Source organism: Scyliorhinus canicula, chromosome 10 (genome assembly GCF_902713615.1).
Source record: "Scyliorhinus canicula chromosome 10, sScyCan1.1, whole genome shotgun sequence".
Classification (NCBI taxonomy): Eukaryota; Metazoa; Chordata; class Chondrichthyes; order Carcharhiniformes; family Scyliorhinidae; genus Scyliorhinus; species Scyliorhinus canicula.
This window is the reverse complement of record NC_052155.1, coordinates 139,343,856-139,366,133: the sequence shown is the minus strand read 5'-3', so window position 1 is coordinate 139,366,133 and position 22,278 is coordinate 139,343,856. Positions and strand designations below refer to the sequence as shown.

Genomic DNA, 22,278 nt, shown 5'->3' with positions numbered 1-22,278 from the left:
GGAATATGATGTTATTGGTATTACTGAGACTTGGTTGAGGGATGGGCAAGATTGGCAACTAAATGTGAAATGAAATGAAACGAAAATCACTTATTGTCACGAGTAGGCTTCGAATGAAGTTACTGTGAAAAGCCCCTAGTCGCCACATTCCGGCGCCTGTTCAGGGAGGCTGTTACGGGAATCGAACCATGCTGCTGGCTTGCCTTGGTCTGCTTTCAAAGCCAGCAATTTAGCCCAGGCAGCTAAATATCCCAGGGTATAGATGCTTCAGGAGGGATAGAGAGGGAGGTAAAAGGGGTGGAGGAGTTGCATTACTGTTCAGAGATGATATCACAGCTGTGATTAAGGAGGACACAATGGAGGATCCGAGCACTGAGGCAATATGGAAATAGGAAGGGTGCAGTAACATTGTTGGGACTTTACCATAGGCCTCCCAAAAGCGAGCATGAAGTAGAGGTACAAATGTGTAGACAGATTATAGAACAATGTAGGAGCAATAGGGTGGTTGTGATGGGAGATTTTAACTTCTCCAACATTGAATGGGACTCATGTAGTGTTGGAGGTGTAGATGGAGCAGAATTTGTAAGGAGCATCCAGGAGAGTTTTTTAGAGCAGTATGTAAATAGTCCAACTCGGGAAGGGGCCATACTGGACCTGGTATTGGGGAATGATCCCGGCCAGGTGGTTGACGTGTCAGTTGGCGATTACTTTTGGAATAGCGATCACAATTCCATAAGTTTTAGAATGCTCATGGACAAAGACGAGAGTGGTCCGAAAGGAAGAATGCTAAATTGGGGAAAGGCCAACTATAGCAAAACTCGGCAGGAGCTCGGGAATGTGGATTGGGAGCAGCTGTTTAAGGGTAAATCCACATTTGAAATGTGGGAGTCTTTTAAGGAAAGGTTGATTAGAGTGCAGGACAGACATGTCCCTGTGAAAATGAGAGATAGAAATGGCAAGATTAGGGAACCATGGATGACGGGTGGAATTGTGAGACTAGCTAAGATGAAAAAGGAAGCATACATAAGATCGAGGCGACTCAAAACTGATGAAGCTTTGAAGGAATATCGGGAAAGTAGGACAAATCTCAAACACGCAATAAAGAGGGCTAAAAGGGGTCATGAAATATCTTAGGCTAACAGGGTTAAGGAAAATCCCAAAGCCTTTTATTCGTGTATAAGGAGCAAGAGGGTAACTAGAGAAAGGATTGGCCCACTCTAAGACAAAAGAGGGAATTTATGCGTGGATTCAGAGGGAATCTACCCGTCGCAGATGCATCTATTAATGACTGTATCAGTAGGAGTAACTACGACACAGTCTTTGTGGAGAGCAGTCCAAGCTTCACATTGAGGATACCCTCCATTGCGTTGTGTGGCACTAACACCAAGCTAAATGGAATGGACTTCAAAGAGATCTCACCACTCAAGACTCGGCATCCATGACACGCTGTGGGCCATCAGCAGCGGCAGAATTGTGGTCAACCACAAGCTGTAACCTTATATAACATTCCTCAACTCTACCATTACAACTGGAGATCAACTGTGGTTCAGTGAAGAATGCAGGATGACATGCCTGGAGCAGCACCAAGCATACCCAAAAATGAGGTGTCAACAAAACAGGACTACTTGCTTGCTATACAGCAGAAAAAGTATGCGATAGACAGGGCTAAGCAATCCCACAACCAAAAGATCAGATCCAAGCTCTGCAGTTCTGCCACATCCAGTTGTGAACAATTAAACAACTCACTTCACTTCACAGAATTTACAGTGCAGAAGGAGGCCATTTGGCCCATCGAGTCTGCACCGGCTCTTGCAAAGAGCACCCTACCCATGGTCAACACCTCCACCCTATCCCCATAACCCAGTAACCCCACCCAACCAGCGCCGGCGCTAGGGTTGCTGGCGCCCCGGGCAAGCTGAACTTCGGCGCCCTTCGGGGGGGGGGGGGTCGGGGGTCGGGTCGGGGGTGGGGTCGGGTGTCGGAGTCGGGTCGGGGGTCGGGGGTGGGGTCGGGGGTCAAGTCGGGGGTCGGGTCCGGTCGGGGGGGCGGGTCGTGTCAGGTCGGGGGGCGGGTTGGGTCGGGGGGGCGGGTCTGGTCGGGGGGGGCGGGTCGGGTCGGGGGGCGGGTCGGGGGGGCGGGTCGGGCCGGGGGGGCGGGTCGGGTCGGGTGGGGCGGGTCGGGGGGGGCGGGTCAGGGGGGGGGTCGGGTCGGGTCGGGGGGGTCGGGTCGCGGGGGTCGGGTCGGGTCGGGTCGGGGGGGGTCTGGGTCGGGTCGGGGGGTCTGGGTCGGGTCGGGGGGGGGTCGGGTCGGGGGGGGTCGGGGAGGGTCGGGGGCTTCGGGGGCGTCGGGTGGTCGGGGGGGTCGGGGGGGTCTGTTCGGGGGGTCGGGTCGGGGGGGTCGTGGGGGGGGTCGTAGGGGGGGCGGGTCGGGGGGGGTCGTAGGGGGGGCGGGTCGGGGGGGGTCGGGTCGGGTCGGGGGGGGTCGGGTCGGGTCGGGTCGGGGGGGGTCAGGTCGGGTCGGGTCGGGGGGGGGTCGGGTCGGGTCGGGTCGGGGGGGGGCTGGTCGGGTCGGGGGGGTCGGGTCGGGTCGGGGGGGGCGGGGGGGGGGGGGGGGGGGGGGGGGCCGGAGTGACCTCGTATATGATCGGGACTCACCGATCGGCGGGCTGGTCTCTCTGTCGGCAGGTCTCTGACGCCGGTCAGGCACTCGTTGATGGCGCCCCCTAGCACATGGCGCCCCGGGCGACTGCCCGTGTTGCCGGTACCTTGAGCCGGCCCTGCACCCAACACTAAGGGCAATTTTGGACACTAAGGGCAATTTATCAAGGCCAATCCACCTAACCTGCACATCTTTGTGACTGTGGGAGGAAACCGGAGCACCCGGAGGAAACCCACGCACACACGGGGAGGATGTGCAGACTCCGCACGGACAGTGACCCAAGCCGGAATCGAACCTGGAACCCTGGAGCTGTGAAGCGATTGTGCTATCCACAATGCTACCGTGCTGCCTCACTGGAGGAGGATGCTCCCCAAATAATGGAGGGCCCAGCACATCTGTGCAAAAGACAACACTGAAGCAGTCACAATAATCTTCAAGCAGAGATGCCAAGTGGAAGATCCATCTCAGCCTCCTACAAAGGTCCCCACCATCACAGGTGGCAGTCTTCAGCCAATTCAATTGACTCCGTGTAACATCAAGAAATGGCTGAAGGCACTGGATCATGCAAAGAATATAGGCCCTAACAATATTTTGGCAATAGTATTGAAGACCTATTCTGTTCCAGTAGAGCTTCAACAGGGGCATCGACCCGGAAATGTGGAAAACTGTACAGTCATGTCCTGTCCACAATAAAAAGGCCATACCATCCCATCAGTTTCCGCGTAATCATTAGCAAAGTGATGGAAAGGGTCATCAATAGTGCTATCAATATCACCTACTCGGCAAAAACCTGGTCAATGGCGCTCAGTTTGAGTTCTGCCAGGGCCACTCCGCTCCTAACCTAATTTCAGCCTTGATCCAAACATGGATAACAGAAAAGAACTCGAAGAGGTGAGTTGAGTGACTGCCCGTGACATCAAGGCAGCATTTGCCCGAGTGTGGCACAAGGATCTCTCGTGGCAAAACTGGAGTCAATGGGAATCAAAACTAAAACACCCCCCGGTTGGATTCCTACTTAGCACAAAGGAAGAAGGTTGTGGTTGTTGGAAGTCAATATTCTCAGTCCCAGGACATCAGTGCAGGAGTTCCACAGGCTAGTGTGCTGGGCCCAACTATCTTCAGTTGCTTCATCGATGACCGTCCCTCCATCATAAGGTCACAAGCGTGGATGTTTGCTGATGATTCCACAATGTTTAACACCATTTGCTACTCCTCAATGTAGCAGTATGTGCTCATTGGCAGTAACATCTGGACAATATTCAAGTTTGGACTGACAAGTAGTAACATTTGCGTCACAAAAATGCTAGGAAATGACCAGCTCCAACACAGAGAATACAACCATCTCTCCATGACATTCAATGACATTACCATCACTAAATCCTCCAATACCAACATCTTGGTGCTTATCATTGACCAGGTTCTGAACTGGTTCAGGCGCAGCACGGTAGCATAGTGGTTAGCACAGTTGCTTCACAGCTCCAGGGTCCCAGGTTTGATTTGCGGCTTGGGTCATTGTCTGAACGTTCTCCCCAGGTCTGCGCGGGTTTCCTCCCACAGTCCAAAGACGTGCAGGTTAGGTGGATTGGTCACGATAAATTGCCCTTAATGTCCGAAAAGGTCAGTTGTGGTTACTGGGTTATGGGGATAGGGTGGAGGCATGGGCTTAAGTAGAGTGCTCTTTCCAAGAGTCGGTGCAGACTTGATGGGCCAAATGGTGTCCTTCTGCACTGTAAATTCTATAATATACATATTGTGGCTACAAGGGCAGGTTAGAGGCTGAAAAATCTGAAACAATTTCTCAAAGGATGAAACACCGAGAATACCCTCTATTACCAGAGCCATAAAGCCCTGAACATCTTCAACTCTCGAGCCGGAGCCTCACACGGCAACTAGAAGAAACTGCATTCTTACCACCTCTTGAATGGATCTTACTTGAACTTCTAAGTTCAATGCAGGTAACTAAAAGTGTTCTGAAGATTAATGCTGCACAATGTGATGGACAGAATGTTCTCTGCATCAAACACTTGCAGGCGTCACATCAGATCTATAATATAGATCTAATATTGGTGTCTACCGTTTATCCCTAATTTTCAAATTCATATTTTGGAAGAATGGTTCTGAAATCAAAACCATAGATTTGGATTTGGAAACTCTGATATTTTACCTGCAGCATATTTGTACTGTTGCTATCTCCAAATTCCACAGGCTATTATTTATTCTAACATCTGATATTACTTTCCAGTCAACAAACTGAGTACTGTAAATGCCAGGATGAAGGATAATGGGCTGGATTCTCCGTGGGATCATGGAGTTGGATTCTCTGTCGGCGAGGTGCTCCATCCCGGCAGCCGGTCAATGGTGTTTCCCATTGTGGGCATCCCATGCCGTTGGGAAATCCACGGGCGTGAGTGCGATGTCGGCAAAGCGGAGGATTCCGCCAACAGAGAATCCAACTCAATGTATTTGCTCGCAGCATTGATCGGTAATTCAAATACTGGTGCTGAACTTTCCATTCCAATTCTCTTCCTTCGCCTAGTGGTGCACTAAGGCAGACTTTCATCTGTTTCCATAGCTAGTAATTCCCAGAACAGGATGTCTGTCGCCAGGGGCTTTTAAGCTTGAGGGGTGCCACTCCACATCAAGCACAGCTAACTAGCAGTCTGTCCCGCTCTTACCACCAGCCTTTGGCATGTTTGTAAGGATTTGCAGGTTGACACTCAATGTGTTTGACCACGTTATGAACACACTTTCCTGGGGTGGGACTTAAACCCGGAGCTTCTTGCTCAGAGGCAGGGATGCCACCCACTGCGCCACAGGACCACCAAGCTTTCAGTCGGTGGTAAAAGGGACCACAAGCATCCAACTCACTGAAAATGTCAACCTCATTGAATATGCATGTGCATCTTGCAATGCCAGCCACAATCTGCACATTCTGATCTCAAAATTGCGGAAACCCTGCTTCAGCTGCTTGTTTCACCTGGACCTCGGTTGCACAGCAAAAATAATTTCTGATTTGTATTAGATATGGCAACTGAAGTCATGTGCGCTGTGCTTTTATAAAAAATATATTTTAATAACCATTTAATACATAACTGTACAGATATACTTCTCATGCCAACTCATAACAATAAGCCAGTTTTCTATTTACAACCTAGGCAAGAACATTGTTTAAATACAAAATTCAATAAAAATGTTCAAGTATTCTCACAAATCAGAGGGTAAACTGAAATCCTACCAACTGTAGTTAAAGCCCAGTTAATTATACTGTACCAGCTTCTAAACTAGGAGTAAAATATTTAGGGACCAGACGTTTGGTCTGTTTGGAGTACAGTGTTGTCTTCTGGGCAGTTATAATGGCAGGCACATGTGGTAATGATCATCATCTGCTTTTTAATGATTATTCCTCCTGGACATTTGAAGTCCAGCTGAGCTGTTTTGGTGCTGTGTGGAGTGCAGCATCTTCCATCATTGCAAACTCCACAATATTTAGGTTTATAGGACTGGACACTTATACATTCATTATGTTCGAATCGTGTTGGTTTGGTTGCTTTTGGTGTTCGGGCACATTTCTTCCCTTTCTGAAAAAAAAAGCAAAAGTAATACTAATTAAAACGTTCCATCAGATATTTTAGCAGAGATAGTTTGAAAAGAATGGCATCATATGGCATGTGTGCAGCAGAGCCTAACTTGCACATCAATACATGGTTAAACAAGACACAATTATGAAATTCAAAGAAGGCATTTGCAGTTTGAGATAAGAGGAAGAGACAATTCTTTGTGCCAAATTCTCACTAGCATCAAATATTATGGCATCACTGAAGTGAAAACATGGCTTTTCATTCCTGTCTTATTGTAATTCAGTTGCAGCGGAATTCTCCGTCGGGATCATCCACTCTGCCGGCAGCACACCCATGCCCGCCCGTTTCCCGATGGCATGGGGTGTCCACAATCGAAAATCCCATTGGCTGGCTGCCGGAAAGGAGGATCCTACTGCCGGCGGGAACATGCCGCACAGGAAAACACAGCTGGAAAATCCCACCCCTGGTTCGTGATGCAGACCAAGGCCAACAGTGTGGGTACAATTCCCGTAACGGCTGAGGTTATCCATGAAGTCCCCGCCTTCTTAACCTTGCTCCTCAGGTTAAATCACCACCAGACATCTCTACCCCTCAAAGGAGAAAGGCGCCTATAGTCATCTGGGACTACGTTGACTTTACTGTGTTCTCAATGCCCAATTCCATTGTCTTGCTTGATATCAGTATAAAACTAATGACTCTGCAGTTAATCAAGTCCCATATTGTCAAATAGGAATGTTTGCCAAACTTGTGGGGCTGGATTCTCCCTTTTGGGGACTAAGTCCCCACGCCCGCCGGAAAGTGGGTGAGAATCACTCCGGACGTTTTCCTCAAACGTCCGGGGTGATTCCCCATTTTCCAGGGGGCCAGCACAGCCCCTGCGTGTGTCACACAGCTCTGGCTGCCGGCAGGCCCCTGCTGTCCAGACTGTGCAACCGCGCATGTGCACGGCGGCTGCAAGTGGGTCCGTGCATTCGCACGGCTGCCGCAAGCGGGTCCGCGTATTAGCGTGGCAGCCCACTTCGGCGTGGGCACCGTCGACATGGCAGTGGGAAGAAAGTAGGTCTTCCCCAGATCGCGATGGCCCACTGATCAGTGGCCCCCTGATCGCAGGCCTGGCCACCGCTGAGGCCCGCCGGAGCCAGATTCCCCCCCGCCCCCCCACCAGGACCGCTACCACAGCTGCGAGTCCGAGCTCCCGCCGGGTGGTACCAGGTGTAAACCACGCAGGCGGGAACATGGCTGGTCGACCGCGGAGAATCGCAGCGGGGTCCTCTTTCAACAGCCCCGACTGGCACCGCTTTGACCACGCGCACGCCCGTGGGACTGGCGGGTCAGCGGAGATTCGCGGCCGGATTCTGGCGTGCATGGCTATTCTCGGCCCCCGTGCCAGGCGCGATTCCAGTGGGAAGGATTGGAGAATCCCACCCGTGCTATTCAGGTCACCATATTTGCTACATGATGTAAAATATATGCAAAGGATGGAGTGAATCTTATAACAATCTCCCAGAAATGAATTTGGATTGAGGACTACAGATGAGAGCAATAGTGCACTACACTGTGACAGTATCTCTGGCAATTAATATTTTAAATAGCTGCAACTAATTACTACACAGTATTATGGTGTAGTAACTAAATATTTTCACTTTCACTTCCTTCAATAGTGGCGAGTATATTGGAAAGCACTGGCCTAGTTTATTGCCTTTCAGCTTTGGCTCAATGGGAGTACTGTTGGCTGAGTTGAACAGAAAGACATGAGTTCAAATGCCACTCCAGGACTTCACCACGATCTATGCTCATAATGAGACAACATAACACTGTTTTAGATACGGATACCCAGATGAGTTATTCTCCGGTTGTCCAGGCTGCATGTTTCTCAGTGGCACGAGTACCACATTCGCCCTGATAAGAATAAGTAAACTTCAAAAGTAATTGGCTGTGTGTGAAGTGTCTTGGGACATCATAGAATTATAGAATTTACAGTGCAGAAGGAGGCCATTCGGCCCATCGAGTCTGCACCGGCTCCTGGAAAGAGCACCCTACCCAAGGTTAACACCTCCACCCTATCCCCATAACCCAGTAACCCCACCCAACAGGAAGGGAAATTTTGGACACTAAGGGCAATTTATCATGGCCAATCCACCTAACCTGCACATCTTTGGACTGTGGGAGGAAACCGGAGCACCCGGAGGAAACCCACGCACACACGGGGAGGATGTGCAGACTCTGCACAGACAGTGACCCAGGCCGGAATCGAACCTGGGACCCTGGAGCTGTTAAGCGATTGTGCTATCCACAATGCTACCATGCTGCCCCAAATCTGACATCTGAGGATCTGGACGGAGGGTGCTTTACAAATGCAAATTTTTCTTTCTTTCACCCTTGGTTGAAGTTCTGTTATAAGTTACATTCCTACTTACAATTATTGGTATGTGGGCCGAATTTCCACCGAGCAGAGATGATTTGGGAGCATTTTTTAAAATGGTGGGTCGGGGATTCCAGTATTCCTGACCCAGAGTGGTTGCAGGACTTTCTTTAGGGGGGTGGGTGAACAGCCAGTTGTCATGGTACACATTGATGAAAACCACATCGGTAAAAAAAAGGAATGAGGTCTTAAGGGCAGAATATAGGGAGCTGGGAAACAAGTTGAAAAGCAGGGCCCCAAAGGATTACCACCAGTGCCACCTGCTAGTCAGAGTAGAAATACCAGGATATATAGGATGAATACATGGCTGAAAAGATGGCGTGAGGGGGAGGGTTTCAGATTCCTGGGGCAATGGGACCAGTTCTGGGTGGGTGAGACAACTATAAACTGGATGGGTTATACCTGGGCAGGATTGGGACGTCTTTGGGTGGGGAGGGGTACTTGCTAGAGTGATTGGGGAGAATTTAAACTAATGGAGGGAGGGGGGATTTGGAGAGGATTTAAACATCTATTGCAGGGGGTGTGGGGCAGGTTTTAAACTAATATGGTAGGGGATGGGAACCTATGTAAGGATTCAGATCAGGGGGAATCAAGAACAAGAGAAAAAGACAGCAAGGAGAACAAGAAAAGTAATTGGCAGAGAAATCAAAAGCCAGAATCAGATAAGGACACAGTTAAAAATAGTAGGGCTTTGACAAGGAGTCATTGGACTCGAAACGTTAGCTCTTTTCTCTCCCTGCAGATGCTGCCTGACCTGCTGAAATTTTCCTGCATTGTCTCTTTCGTTTCAGATTCCAGCATCCGCAGTAACTTGTTCTTATCAAAAATAGTAGGGGCAGCAACAAGAATGAAATGGGAGGACGACCTGGGGATTGAGATAGGGTGGGGACTCTGGAGCGATGCACTGCATAGGGTCAACTCCACCTCCACGTGCGCAAGGCTCAGCCTGACGCAACTAAAAGTGGTACATAAAGCCCACTTAACAAGAAACCGTATGAGTAGGTTCTTCCCGGAGGTGGAGGACAGATGTGAACGGTGCCAAAGAGGCCCGGCCAACCACGCCCACATATTCTGGTCTTGCCCCAGACTTGTGGAGTACTGGACAGCCTTCTTCGAGGCTATGTCCAAAGTGGTGCGGGTTCGTTATGGGGGTTTGATGGCTAGCTAAGGCCCAAAACCAAACTGTAAATAAATGCCTATAAACATGTGCCTTGCCATATTGGGGAATGTAAAATATGTATGCCGACTAAAGGGGGCGGCCACAGTTGTTATTATGAAGATGCTTACCTGTAAATATACATGTTAATTTTTGCGTATTTTATTTATTTTCTTTTTTTTTCTCTCTAATAATTTGTAATTTGTTGGATATAAAATATGAAAACTCAATAAAAAACATTTATTAAAAAAAAATAGTAGGGGCAGGACAAGGGATGTTAAAAAGACTAGCCTTTAAATTCTGAAGAAAATGTGAAAATGGAGAACTAAAATATTTTTCAAAAAAAAAGGACTAGCAAAAAAAGGTTTTGCACCAAATTCTTGGAGCGTTCGACATAAAATGGATAAATAAGTTGTGCAGATGGATGCAGAGAGGTATGATAGCTGGGATTACAGCGACACGGCTCCAAGGTGACCAAGGATGGGAACTAAATATTGAGGGCTATTCAGTGTGTAGGAAGGACAGACAGAAAGGAAAATGTGGTGGAGTTGCTTTGTTGATTACAGAAGATATTGAACAATATTAGGAAAGATATTAGCACTGATCATGTGGAATCTGTGTGGGTTGATATAAGAAACACCAAGGGGCCAGAAACACTCGTAGGGGTGGTACGCAGACCACTAAACTGTAGTGGTAATGTTGAAAATAACATTAGACAGGAAATCAGAGATTCATGTGATAAAGGAATATCTGTGGTTATGGGTGACATTAACTTGCATATAGATTTGGTAAGTCAAATTAGTCAAAGTACAATAGAGGAGAAATTTCTGGAGTGTATACGGGATGGTTTTCTGGGCCAATACGCTGAGGAACCAACATGGGGACAGGCCATCTTGGACTGGGTATTGTGCAATGAGAAAGGATTAGTTGGCAATCTAGTTGTGAGAGAACCCTTGGGGATGAGTGACCATTAAATGATAGAATTCTTCACCAAGGTGGATAGTGAGGTAGTTGATTCTGAGATCAGGATCCTAAATCTCAATAAATGTAACTATCATGATATGGGGCATGAGCCAGAAATTGGGAAAGCTCATAAACGGGAACAAATAAATTGCTAAGGAACTAAATTTGTACTTCGCTTCTGTCTTCGCAAAGGAAGACATGAATAATATACCAGATTTTAGTGTAGAGCTGAAGGAAATTAGTCTTAGTAAAGAAATGCTTTGGGGGAAATTATGGGATTGAAGGCAAATAAATCTCCAGGGTCTGAAATCTTCATCCCAAAGAACATGATAACAGATAAAATCTTCATCCCAAAGAACATAAGGAAGTAACCCGGAAGTAGTAGAACCATTGGTGGTCTTCTTCCAAAATTCTTTGTACTCTGGAATAGTTCCTACAGATGGGAAGGTATCTAATATAAGCCCGCTATTCAAAAACGAAGGGAGAGAGAAAACAGGGAACTATAGACCAGTGAGAAACTTTGGAAGTAGGGAAGTTGCTAGTCATTATCAAGGTTTTCATAGCACAGCATTTGGAAAACATTGGGAAAATCAGACAAAGTCAGCATGGTTTTACAAAAGTATAATCATGCTTGACAAATCTACTTGAATTTTCTGGAGATTTAACTAGTAGAGTTCACCGGGAGAACCAGTGGATTTCGTTTATTTAGACTTTCAGAAAGCTTTCGACAAAGTCTCACATATCAGATTGTCATGTGAGAGTACCTTTAAGAAATAGATGTTTAAGCAATGTACCTTTAAGAAATGGAGCATCTCATATTACTGAAGTGATGTTAGAGGGCGGGGGGAGCTGAACTGAGCTCACTTCAGCTTTTTGGGAGTTTTAGTTTCAGTTTGAGAGATCAGCTGAAAAGTGCCTGGCTGATTTGCTGAGAGCTGCATGGGAGAAAAAGAGCTTGGGTGTGTCTGTGTTTGCAGTGAGCTGGATTCTGCTGTGATCTCTGCCATGAAAGACTATCTCTGAATCATTTGGGTGATTTAAACTCATAAAAGTAATGTCTTTAACCTCATGTGTTTCTGTTTAAAGGTCTTAAGCCTTTTGGAGGTTTGAAGGAACATTTTGAGGGATTATTTAGTGTTGTATTATTTTCGGGGTTATCTTTGAAGTAAGGGGTGTTAAGGGATCCAACATTTATTTAAAAAGGTCAAGTTGAATTCATGGAATAAACATTGTTTTGTGTTTAAAAACCCACTGTCCATAATTGTAATACCACACCTGGAGACCAAGCCGTGTGCTTCAAAAGCAACAATACATTAAAGGGAGAGGTTGGTTGAACTCCATGATACATTTTGGGGTTCTGAAAATGCCGCTCCCATAACTAGATTACCATGTAAAGTTAAAGGCATGGGATTGTGGGTAATGTTTTGAGATGGATAGAAAGCTAGTTAGCAGATAGGAAGCAAAGAGTTGAAATAAATGGGTCCTTTTCCGATTGGCAGGGGTACATAGATACATAGTTACATAGAAGATTGGAGCAGGAGGAGGTCTTTTGGCCTTCGAGCCTGCTCTACCATTCATCATGATCATGGCTGATCGTCCAACTCAATGGACTAATCCTGCTTTCTCCCCATGGCCCTTCATGCCAAGGTATCCCCCTCAAACCACCTTTCTGGCCCCTCATGCCAAGGTATACCCCTCCAAACTACTCCTATAGTCTCATGTCCCATCTGCAAAGCTATGCCCCTCCACCCACCATTCATGATACCTCATATTCCCTCTGCCAAACTGTGGCTCTACCATAACCTTTGATTCCATAAAATGTACCCTGGGTCAATGAACCCCAGAGTGATGATAGCATATTGAATGTATTGAAAGAAGATTGAAAAAGTAATTCATTTATAACTTTCCACTGTTAAAAGTCATTTTACCACAGGGCAATAAGAGTGACAATCATCCAGACCCTTTAAAGTTTCAATAGCTGAAATTGCAAGCACTTGAAGCCTCTGGTAGCATATCAGCCTTGCATCACTCACTTTGCCCAATTGACGGCAATGGGAAGTAAAAATTAGCAGGGAGGTAGCAGGCACGGAGAGAATTAAAGGGTTCCTTTTGTGATAGCTATTCAATGGCTTTGGAACTACTCAATGTTTGTTACATTGATTAGTCAAATAATTTAAAGAGTGGATACATCAATGAAACACTGTGGTAAAAGTTGAAGCAGTGTTGAACAAAAAGTGCAAATTGTATTTAGGAATTGATATTCTATAACAAGAACTTTAATACTATAGTTTCAAACCCATTTACCTGAACCTATGGTAATCCAAATCCTGACTGCCTGTATCTCACACTCATACTAACTTATACTAAGTTCCATTTACCCTTTATCACAGTGATCACTGACCTACATTGGTTCCTGGTTATTCAATATCTCAATTTTAAAATTCTTGCTGGATGTTCACATCCCTCCTTGGTGTAACCTTTTTTAACTTTGCAACCTCCTCCCAACCTCTGCATTCCTCAAACTCTGGCCCTCTTGTATATCCCTCCTCCCTTCATCCTAGTTTTGGCAGCCATGTTTTCAGCTGGCTAGGTCTTCAGCAATGGTATTCCATGTCCACAGTTATATTTTTCTCTCCTGTTTTATGACACTTCTCAAAAAACAACACTTGGCCCTCAATCCTAATATTGCCTTCTTTGGCTCAATGTCATTGTCTGATTTATAATATTCCAGTGGAGATCCTGAGACATTTTATTGTATTAAAGATGCCATATAAACACAAACACAAACACAAACAATGAACATAGAACAGTACAGCACAGAACAGGCCCTTCGGCCCTCAATGTTGTGCCGAACAATGATCACCCTACTTTAAACCCAGGTAACCCGTATACCCGTAACCCAACAATCTCCCCATTAACCTTACACTACGGGCAATTTAGCATGGCCAATCCACCTAACCCGCACATCTTTGGACTGTGGGAGGAAACCGGAGCACCCGGAGGAAACCCACGCACACACAGGGAGGACGTGCAGACTCCACACAGACAGTGACCCAGCCGGGAATCGAACCTGGGACCCTGGAGCTGTGAAGCATTGATGCTAACCACCATGCTACCGTGAGGCCTTTCATCCCCCTCCTTGCCCACTGTCTCAGGTTGAACCACATCTGGTTTCATCCTGAAATGAGCTTCCAGCCCTACATCCTCTCCACTATAAAAACACTTCTGCCTTCAGAACGTTGGTCACTTCTTACTTGCACCTTTGAAAGAAGGTCTCCTTAGTCGCTCTGTCACCTCCAGAACCTAGATTTCAGTTCTTAAGACCCTGCCCTAGGACTGGAAGAAATTACAGATGAGCAACACTTAAGTGCTATTTTGTAAATGGGACAACACAGTGATTTTGTAAATGGGACATCACTTAAAGATACATTTCCCTCAATTATTCCAGTTCACTTCTGGGCAACCTCACAATCTCCTTAAACTTTATTTCACATTGAGCTCTACAGTGTCCATCCTATCATACAACCAAGTCCCATCCGTCCATTACCTCTGTCTTTGCTAACCTAGATTGGCTTCTGGTCCATCAATGCTCTAATTATAATTCCTATCTTTGTGTTAAATTCCCTCAGGGCCTAACCTCGCTGCATATTTGTAAGATTCTCTTGCTCTACGGTACTTCAAGACCTCAATTTCTTCCAGCTCTGGCCTCTTGTGCATCCCTATAACTATTTTCTTGCTATTAGGTTCTGTGCTTTCATCTAGGTTCTACAATCTGAACTTCTCTGTCTAAATCTTGCTGCCACACTTTCTTTAAGATCCTCCCTAAAACCCACTACTATGACTAAACATTTAGAAACCTTTAATACTTTCTTTGCTTCAGAGTCCTCTTTTGTCTGGCTACGCTGTTGTGAAGCGTCTTGGAACCTTTCTCTACATGAACCGTGCTACATAAATATAAGTTGTTGTTCTCACTTCAGGTATCTTAACATGTTATCTGCCAAAAGAATAAGTAAAGACCAATCATCTCGCATTAATTGTTTTGACTCACTTTCACCGTGACTTTGTAGTTGCCACATGGTCGAACTTCACAAATTCTTGTCTGCTTCACCATATCACATCGGGGGTTTTTATTAGTTACACGAGTCGAAATGCCCATGCCACAGGTTTTGGAGCAGGCACTCCACTGTGTGGTTTGCTGTATACAGTTCAGACTCGGGTTAAGTGAATCCAATTCATAGGTGGCCTCCTGTCGATAAGCTAAAAGAAAGAAAAAGATGGCCTTTTACAGCTCTGTGCATAGAAACATCAATGTCTGAAAATTGTTGCAATTACAGCAGAATTAAATATCACCACGATAATCGCTAGTTTCGAAGTCACCATGTCTGGAATATTTCAAGTTCAATTTTCTCATGTTTTGCCTTTCCACGAGACACCGTAGCTCTATTGTTAGTAAGTTTGACTTATATCCAATGTAAACTGGGAGGCAGCATGGTAGCATAGTGATTAGCACAATTGCTTCACAGCTCCAGGGTCCCAGGTTCGATTCCCGGCTTGGGTCACTGTCTGTGCGGAGTCTGCACGTTCTCCCCGTGTGCACGTGGGTTTCCTCCCACAGTCCAAAGATGTGCAGGTTAGGTAGATTGGCCATGCTGGATTGCCCTTAGTGTCCAAAATTGCCCTTAGTGTTGGGTGGGGTTACTGGGTTATGGGGATAGGGTCGAGGTGTGCAGTTGGGAAGGGTGCTCTTTCCAAGAGCCGGTGCAGACTCGATGGGCCGAGTGGCTTCCTTCTGCACTCTAAGTGCTATCTACAAAATTATTTAAGGATATTGGAGAATTTGGCTGGGAAGCTTCACAGTTGAAATTATGAGCCAAGAAAAACTGGGATTCTTTGATATGGGTTGGCTTTAATTCAAGATTAGCAAAAATAAACCTTTTGTACAATGGAATGAATCCAAACTGCTGACAACAATCATGAGAATTTAAATACAATATGAGTCACCCATGTAATAGGGGTCACAGGTTGCAGTTTTTCCATTTTTTTCCACAAAAATGTGCTTGCACATTCATTCCTTTTCTTTTGTTTCAGTTTGCCCCCTGATCCAGTCCTGTACTGAAACTGGTAACTTTGTTGAGGAACAGTTCCATGAAACTGTCTTCCGATCTCACTTAAGGCATCATTCTTCAGGTTTGATTTTGAACGGAATATATTATTTAATTGTGGATCAACGAGAACTAAGGCCAGCCAGCTTACTCCATGAGAATGCAATATGGGCTGGTCAGTGCGGCTTCTCTGTCAAAATCCAAAAAGAAATACTGCAGATGTTGGAAATTTGAAAACAAATGAGGAAAAGCTGGAAATAATTAGCAGTGCATGGAAGAACAAGGGTCAGTCCACTAAGGTTTCAATCTTTAAGACCCTGCCTCAGGATTGAAAGATATTACAGGTGAGCAACATTTAAAAGGGGTAGGGGTAGATGAGGTAGAAGGAAAAAGACACAGGAAAATAAATAGATTGGCCTATTAAGTGCTTGTGAGGAGAACAGATGGTAGGTGACAGACGAGATTTTAGTAAGACAAAAAGGAGAAACAATGGGAAAAATAAAAGGCATATACAGGACACGGTATATGTGACTAGCTCTAGAGACTAGCAGAAAGAAAAAACATGAGAAACCAGCATGGTGGAGCAGGCTCCAGTGGGAGGAATAAAATGGGTCAGTCTCAATGGGTAAATGCCCTCCTTCTCCACTGTACATTCTATGATTCTAGGAACACTTAATGTAGTGAAAAAAAAATAGATCATTAAATGGACCTGAGTGGAAGAGGAACAAGGTGTGTTCAACGTATCTTACAAGAGGTGATTGCCAATCCAAGTTCCTATGTTGACCTTTATTGGAAACAAATGTTCAACGTGATAATAGGTTCTGTCAGGCAAAGGAAAGTGGTATCATTTGAAGACTAGGTAGGTTACTATTCAAGGAAGAAACAGGGCACTTTGTGAAGGATTGACATGTCGAGAGACTGTACTTCTGGAGTGAAAAGGAGACAGTTAGGTCTATAAACGTGGAAACTGGTAAAATGAATTTACTCCTCCATGATCTGAGATATAATGGTCAATTGTAGTGTACCCAACATTGTCCTGGAAGAAATTGCAGTTAACCCATCTTAGACACAGGACTGAACCAACAAATTGTTGGTCATGCAGCTTACTACCTGTCACTGTCATACCAGGAACATAGGAATTAGGAGCGGAAGTGGGCAATTCAGCCATTCAAGTCTGCTCCACCATTCAATCAGATCATGCCTGATCTCTTCCTGGTCTCAAATTCTTAATTTAAAGCAGTACACATCAGAAGCATATTTTGGATGCCTAATGTCCCAACATGCTATGCTGGAATGCAAATTGTAATATATACTCTATGCAGATTTTTTTTGTATTGTTAGATAAAATTAAGGCATCACTTGCATGCAGCTAAAAGTTTGAGTCACTGATTTAGTTGCTTATTTATACATTACAGGGTGTAAAAGAGGCCCCGCAGTTTATAAGTAGCTAAAAGAATACATAATACATAAACATTGTATCCTACCTGCCATTGCCAATCCTCCAACAGGGGCCTCTTGTTTGTGGTGACACACCCATTGCTCGCAACACTCTCCTGGCATCTGTACTTGTTTGGGAAATGGGCAATCAGGGCCCGGCAATAAGACATCCAAATTACAACGGGGTACGCAGCCAATCAGACCATCTTTACACGAACACTGGTATTTGCAACTTGGCTGGAATGTCTCACCATTTCGATAGACAACTCCGTCATACATGCAAATATTACCTTCATGTGCTGGAATTCAAAGACAAGGAGCATTGACAATTTACATCATTCTCATTACCAATGCCATCAAATACATAATCCTCCATCTACATAACAATTGTGTATTTTTTAAATAAATTATAGTGGGAAGAAATAGGCACTTATGAAGCAAGCATTTTAGTTTATTAAATTATTTAATAGTTGTATAACCTATTTTGGTTAACATACAGGATTTGAAAATTTCTTGACAAAAGTACAAAATCAATTTTCTTTCAACGAATGCTTACTTCAGAAACATTTGTTCAAGCTGAGTGGCCATGCACTTGTACATTAAACAGGCATCCCAAAACGCAGCCTGTACTTCACCCACCAGAGACAGTACTAATGAGGTGGGAGAATTAAATAATAATTTAATATTGCCATTACACTGTATCTTGGGAATTTATGCAGCAACAGCAACGACACTGCTTTATGCCAAACAAACTTCATACAGAGGACTATTCCTCTGAAACAAGCCCTATAGACTTTGCATCACTTTGTTGCACATCATCTGTGGGATAATCAATGTAAATTTTTATTTTTAACTTGAAAAGATCTGGGTCCACTTAGCTCTCAGGTTTCTAGCAATAGGGCTGAGCTATCACATGCCACTTTTACTGACAGCTTGAGGATACTGAACTGACTGCATAGAGCACACTAGCTTCTCTGAATTGAAGGTTATCAACAGCAAAGTTTCGAGGCAAATCTGCACCTTAAAACCAGTGAACCAGAGACATATGATTGTGACAGTCTGGGGTGGGGGCTGGTGGGACAGGTGTGTCAATGTGGAGGAATACGAACAGATGAATGGTTGCAATGCTACAGGCTGTAATCACTCAGTACTATCTAAGTTCTCCTCCAACAAATTTAAATAACTAATATTATAAATCAAGTTTCTGCTTCCCATTCAGAAGCACACCAAAAGACGCAATATGCAGCTTTCTTCTTTGCACAAGTTTCCTTATTTTCAACACACAAAAAGAGATGGTGGTCCCTTTTTCTACTACTAGTGAACAAGAGACAGAGAAAGGAGGAAAGGAATAGAGAAAGGAGGAAAGGAATAGAGAAAGAGGGAAAATTTAGTCTCTACCGAATAGACTTTTGCTTACAGAGATCACTGGTGGAAGATAACATTCTTTTAGATTTTTAAATAGTCTGGAGAAAAACAAACCAAATACACTTTAGTTTTAATTTTGTATTGAAATTAATTTTCAAATATTGTCTATTTTTATTTTCCTGCTGAATATATATAGTGGTCCAAGTGGTAAGTTAAGTCAACCTATGCTGTTGTTTCACTGTCTGCAGAGGCTGAGAATTCCTTTATTATTTGAAGCAATAAAGTGCTCAATAAATGTCAGAATAGTCTACCCCCAAATTGTTAAAAGGTTCAGAGACATTTTACATGGCAGAAAATTGTGTTCACACAAATATATTTTTAGACATATAACATTTATTTCACAAACATTTTCTTCAATATTGTCAGTGAAAATATTACTAAAATGTAATTCTTTCAAGTAACTAGGGTACTGCTTCTACTAAGTGCTGTGGCCATTTTCAAAGTAGATAGGGTGAGGAAACTACTCAATTCCACTTCTCTGTCTGACCCTCCATTTCAGGGAGCACATCAGAATGGCAACAATGGAGTATCAGCAACTCTCTGTGCCCACATAGGAGTGTTTTCATGTTACCTTAAATCAGCTTGTTAAGTACTGACATGTTAAAGCTACAGCTTTTACAAATTATAGTGAACTTCTTGCTTTGCTGAAGAATTGCCCAATTCTCTTAGAAATCTATCACTTGGACAATGACTGTTTCCGGAAGCAACCAATCACCCTTCTCCATTATGGGTACTCCGCTGAGAAAAGAACCACTTCCAGCGAAGGCATTTTTAATCAACAGGGTCATTTATTTTTCTACGTTCATTTGTTCTGATGAAAACAGTCCATATTTTCCATCTCCCTTTGCACTTCCATTTCCTTATACCAGGCAGCACTCTATTACATCAAATTCCATCAAGGGGGGTAGCTTATATTCCAACTATGATCTTACTAAGGTTTTACAAACTTATCAATATGCTCCGGCCTAACTCTTCTATATCACTAGCCATTCAATCCAGTATTCCATCAACTTTGTTGTGGTCACCTATTTGAGGGCCTCCTTGGAATGTTTTGTGAAACTAAACCTCAAAATCTCCCTGCTTGTATATATTATTCAACTATTTTCCCATTCAAAGTATCATCTTTTTATTTTTTTTTGGACGCTTCAGTACCTTTGCCACATTGCTGTCCATTCTACCATCTTACCAATATCCTCTCCCAGTTCCCTTTCATCCTCAGAATTATTTATACTATCTTCTATTTTAATATAATTTGCACATTCTGGAATTACTCTGACTCATTCAAATCATTGATGTACTCAGTCAATAGGCGCAGAGCAAAATCCAATGCCACAGTACTACCCACTTCCAATCATAGAGAAATTACCCGGAAGTTCTACAACTTCTTTCCATTAAACCAATTTTCAAGTTCAACTTCTTACTTTTTAAAATGTTAATCATTCAATATTCTCTGCATGTGGTACTTAATATTCCACATCTGCTGTATTATCTTTCACTTCTGTCACCTCAAATAACTTTGAGGTTTATCAAGCACAATCTCCCTTTCTGAATTAGAGGTTTTAATTATTTTCTCTTCATCTAGGTGTTAGTTATTTCATCTTTAATCAAGGTAAAGATTTTTGATTTTTCTTAACTGGTTTCAAGTTGCCCAGGTTAGCCCCGTTTCCCGTGTGTCCTTGTCTTACACGGACACGCTGGAGTCCTCTGTGGCCTGGTGTTACTGGCAAGTAATGGCCAATGGCTGAATTTAAATAGCTCTTCCCCCTTGGCAATTACCACCAAAATGTCTGGTGTATATCATCAGCATAGGTCAGAACTTAAACCGGACATAGATCACATTGCAGCAGGTCAGGAAAACAAAAGAATATTCGGCTAAACCATTCCTAACAATGCAAAAATGGGACCAATTCCCACATAACTTCTGATTTCCCACCCAAACCTCAGAAGACTGTAGAGGCCACAGAAAAATAGCACAATTATACCATTCCACTCTTTCAGGATTTCTCCAACTCTTACCAAGTTGTCCCGGACAATCGGAGAAGGCGGGGGGGGGGGGGGGGGGGGGGGAGAACCCAAAGTAATTTCCCTTCATAATGTATACAGCCTCCATTATTTCTCCCCCCTATTTCCCTTAGGCTCCTTTAGGTGGACCTCGTTTGGTCCAAAACTTAGTCCTTTAGCTGACATCAACCGAGCAGCTTGGTTACTTACCAGTATAGAACTGACCTCCCAGTTATTAACCTATTAATGCTTACAGTTTTGTTTTGTTGAATACAATTCTTCGAGCCTGCATGACATTACCTGGATCATGCCAGTATTGTTTTTGTTTTCAGCAGGACCTGTCAGGAACACCTGGCAGCTGCAGGCAGAAAAACAACCGGAGATGCACATACCAACTTCATTTTAATTGTTAATAACTGTAGTACTTTTCTGAAAATGAAGACAGGCTGGTTATAAACTGAGTTGACAAAGATACTTCGTGGTGTAGGCTGTAAACTCACCAATGCAAACGCCTAGCCCTTGCCGGCTGTCGGCGCTGCGGTCGCACTCCAGCCCCTGCTGCGAGTCACAGGTGTCGCTCTCGGTGCAGACTTCGCCCGCTTGCTTGGCACAAACCCGGCAGCAGCCGCAGCCATCCAACACCAACCGGATTCCGGTGGTACATCTTGGCGGATCCTTCGGGCACTTGCAAAGGGAAGGACATTGCTGGGCGCTGACCCGCTGTAAAACAGAAAGACGCAGCATAAAAGCTTTGATTTACCAAACCTGAAATCCGCTTTCCCTTATTTTTTTTTGTAAATTTCATATTAAAACAAAACCGTTATTTTATTAATACATCGTATTCTCGGTTATGCTGTGAAATGTATTCACCTCAGTTGTCAGTAGCAGAAGCAGCAAAGGCAGTAGTGTGAGTGTGAGGTGCTGCATGCTGCTACTATAACACAGAACAACCTCCCGCTCAGCCTCTGTGCAGCTGCATCTTATACAGCTGCCTTCAGCCGAGCCGCCGCTCTCATTGGCTCAGGGCACCACAGCTGTGGTCCAAGAGTCACCTCCCGCTGCCATGGCAACGCCCCGTGATTGGGTCAGAAAACTGGGCGGGGTTCTGAAGCTTGTGCTGGTGATTGACATCTGGAAACTGGGAAACACCTGGAGACTGTGGGAAACTCCTGGAGACTGGCAACACGGTAGCACAAGTGGATAGCACTGTGACTTCACAGCGCCAGGGCCCAGGTTTGATTCCCCACTGGGTCACTGTCTGTGCGGAGTCTGAACGTTCTCCTGTGTCTGCGTGGGTTTCCTCCGGGTGCTCCGGTTTCCTCCCACAGTCCAAAGACGTGCTGGTTAGGTGGATTGGCCATGACAAATTGCCCTTAGTGACAAAAAAGGTTATGAGGTCAGGGCTTAAGTGGGTCGGTGCAGATTCGATGGGCCAAATGACCTCCTTCTGCACTGTATGTTCTATGTTCAAACTGTGGGAAATCACCTGGAGACTGCAGGAAATCACCTGGAGACTGCAGGAAAACACCTGGAGAC

General features: G+C 44.8%; 1 protein-coding gene across 1 annotated transcript; it reads right to left on the bottom strand.

Moving 5' to 3' along the window:
• Window positions 1-5,705: 5,705 nt before the first annotated feature.
• LOC119972682 (CCN family member 3-like) lies at window positions 5,706-21,746 on the bottom strand. Its single transcript, XM_038809788.1, has 5 exons — window positions 21,613-21,746; window positions 21,243-21,462; window positions 17,364-17,615; window positions 14,826-15,034; window positions 5,706-6,236 (listed from the first exon to the last, which is right to left on the bottom strand). Exons 1-5 carry the CDS (start codon window positions 21,667-21,669, stop codon window positions 5,955-5,957), a joined length of 1,020 nt encoding a protein of 339 aa, XP_038665716.1. The 5' UTR covers window positions 21,670-21,746; the 3' UTR covers window positions 5,706-5,954.
• Between the last annotated feature and the right edge of the window lie 532 nt (window positions 21,747-22,278).

Excerpts from the sequence above, each read along its gene's own strand:
- LOC119972682 (XM_038809788.1), bottom strand. The coding sequence starts at position 21,669 with ATGCAGCACCTCACACTCACACTACTGCCTTTGCTGCTTCTGCTACTG. Across the intron at positions 21,463-21,612 it reads TTCTGCTACTGACAACTGAG|CGGGTCAGCGCCCAGCAATG; the intron begins GTGAATACATTT and ends TCTGTTTTACAG. Across the intron at positions 17,616-21,242 it reads AGGGCTAGGCGTTTGCATTG|CACATGAAGGTAATATTTGC; the intron begins GTGAGTTTACAG and ends TTTGAATTCCAG.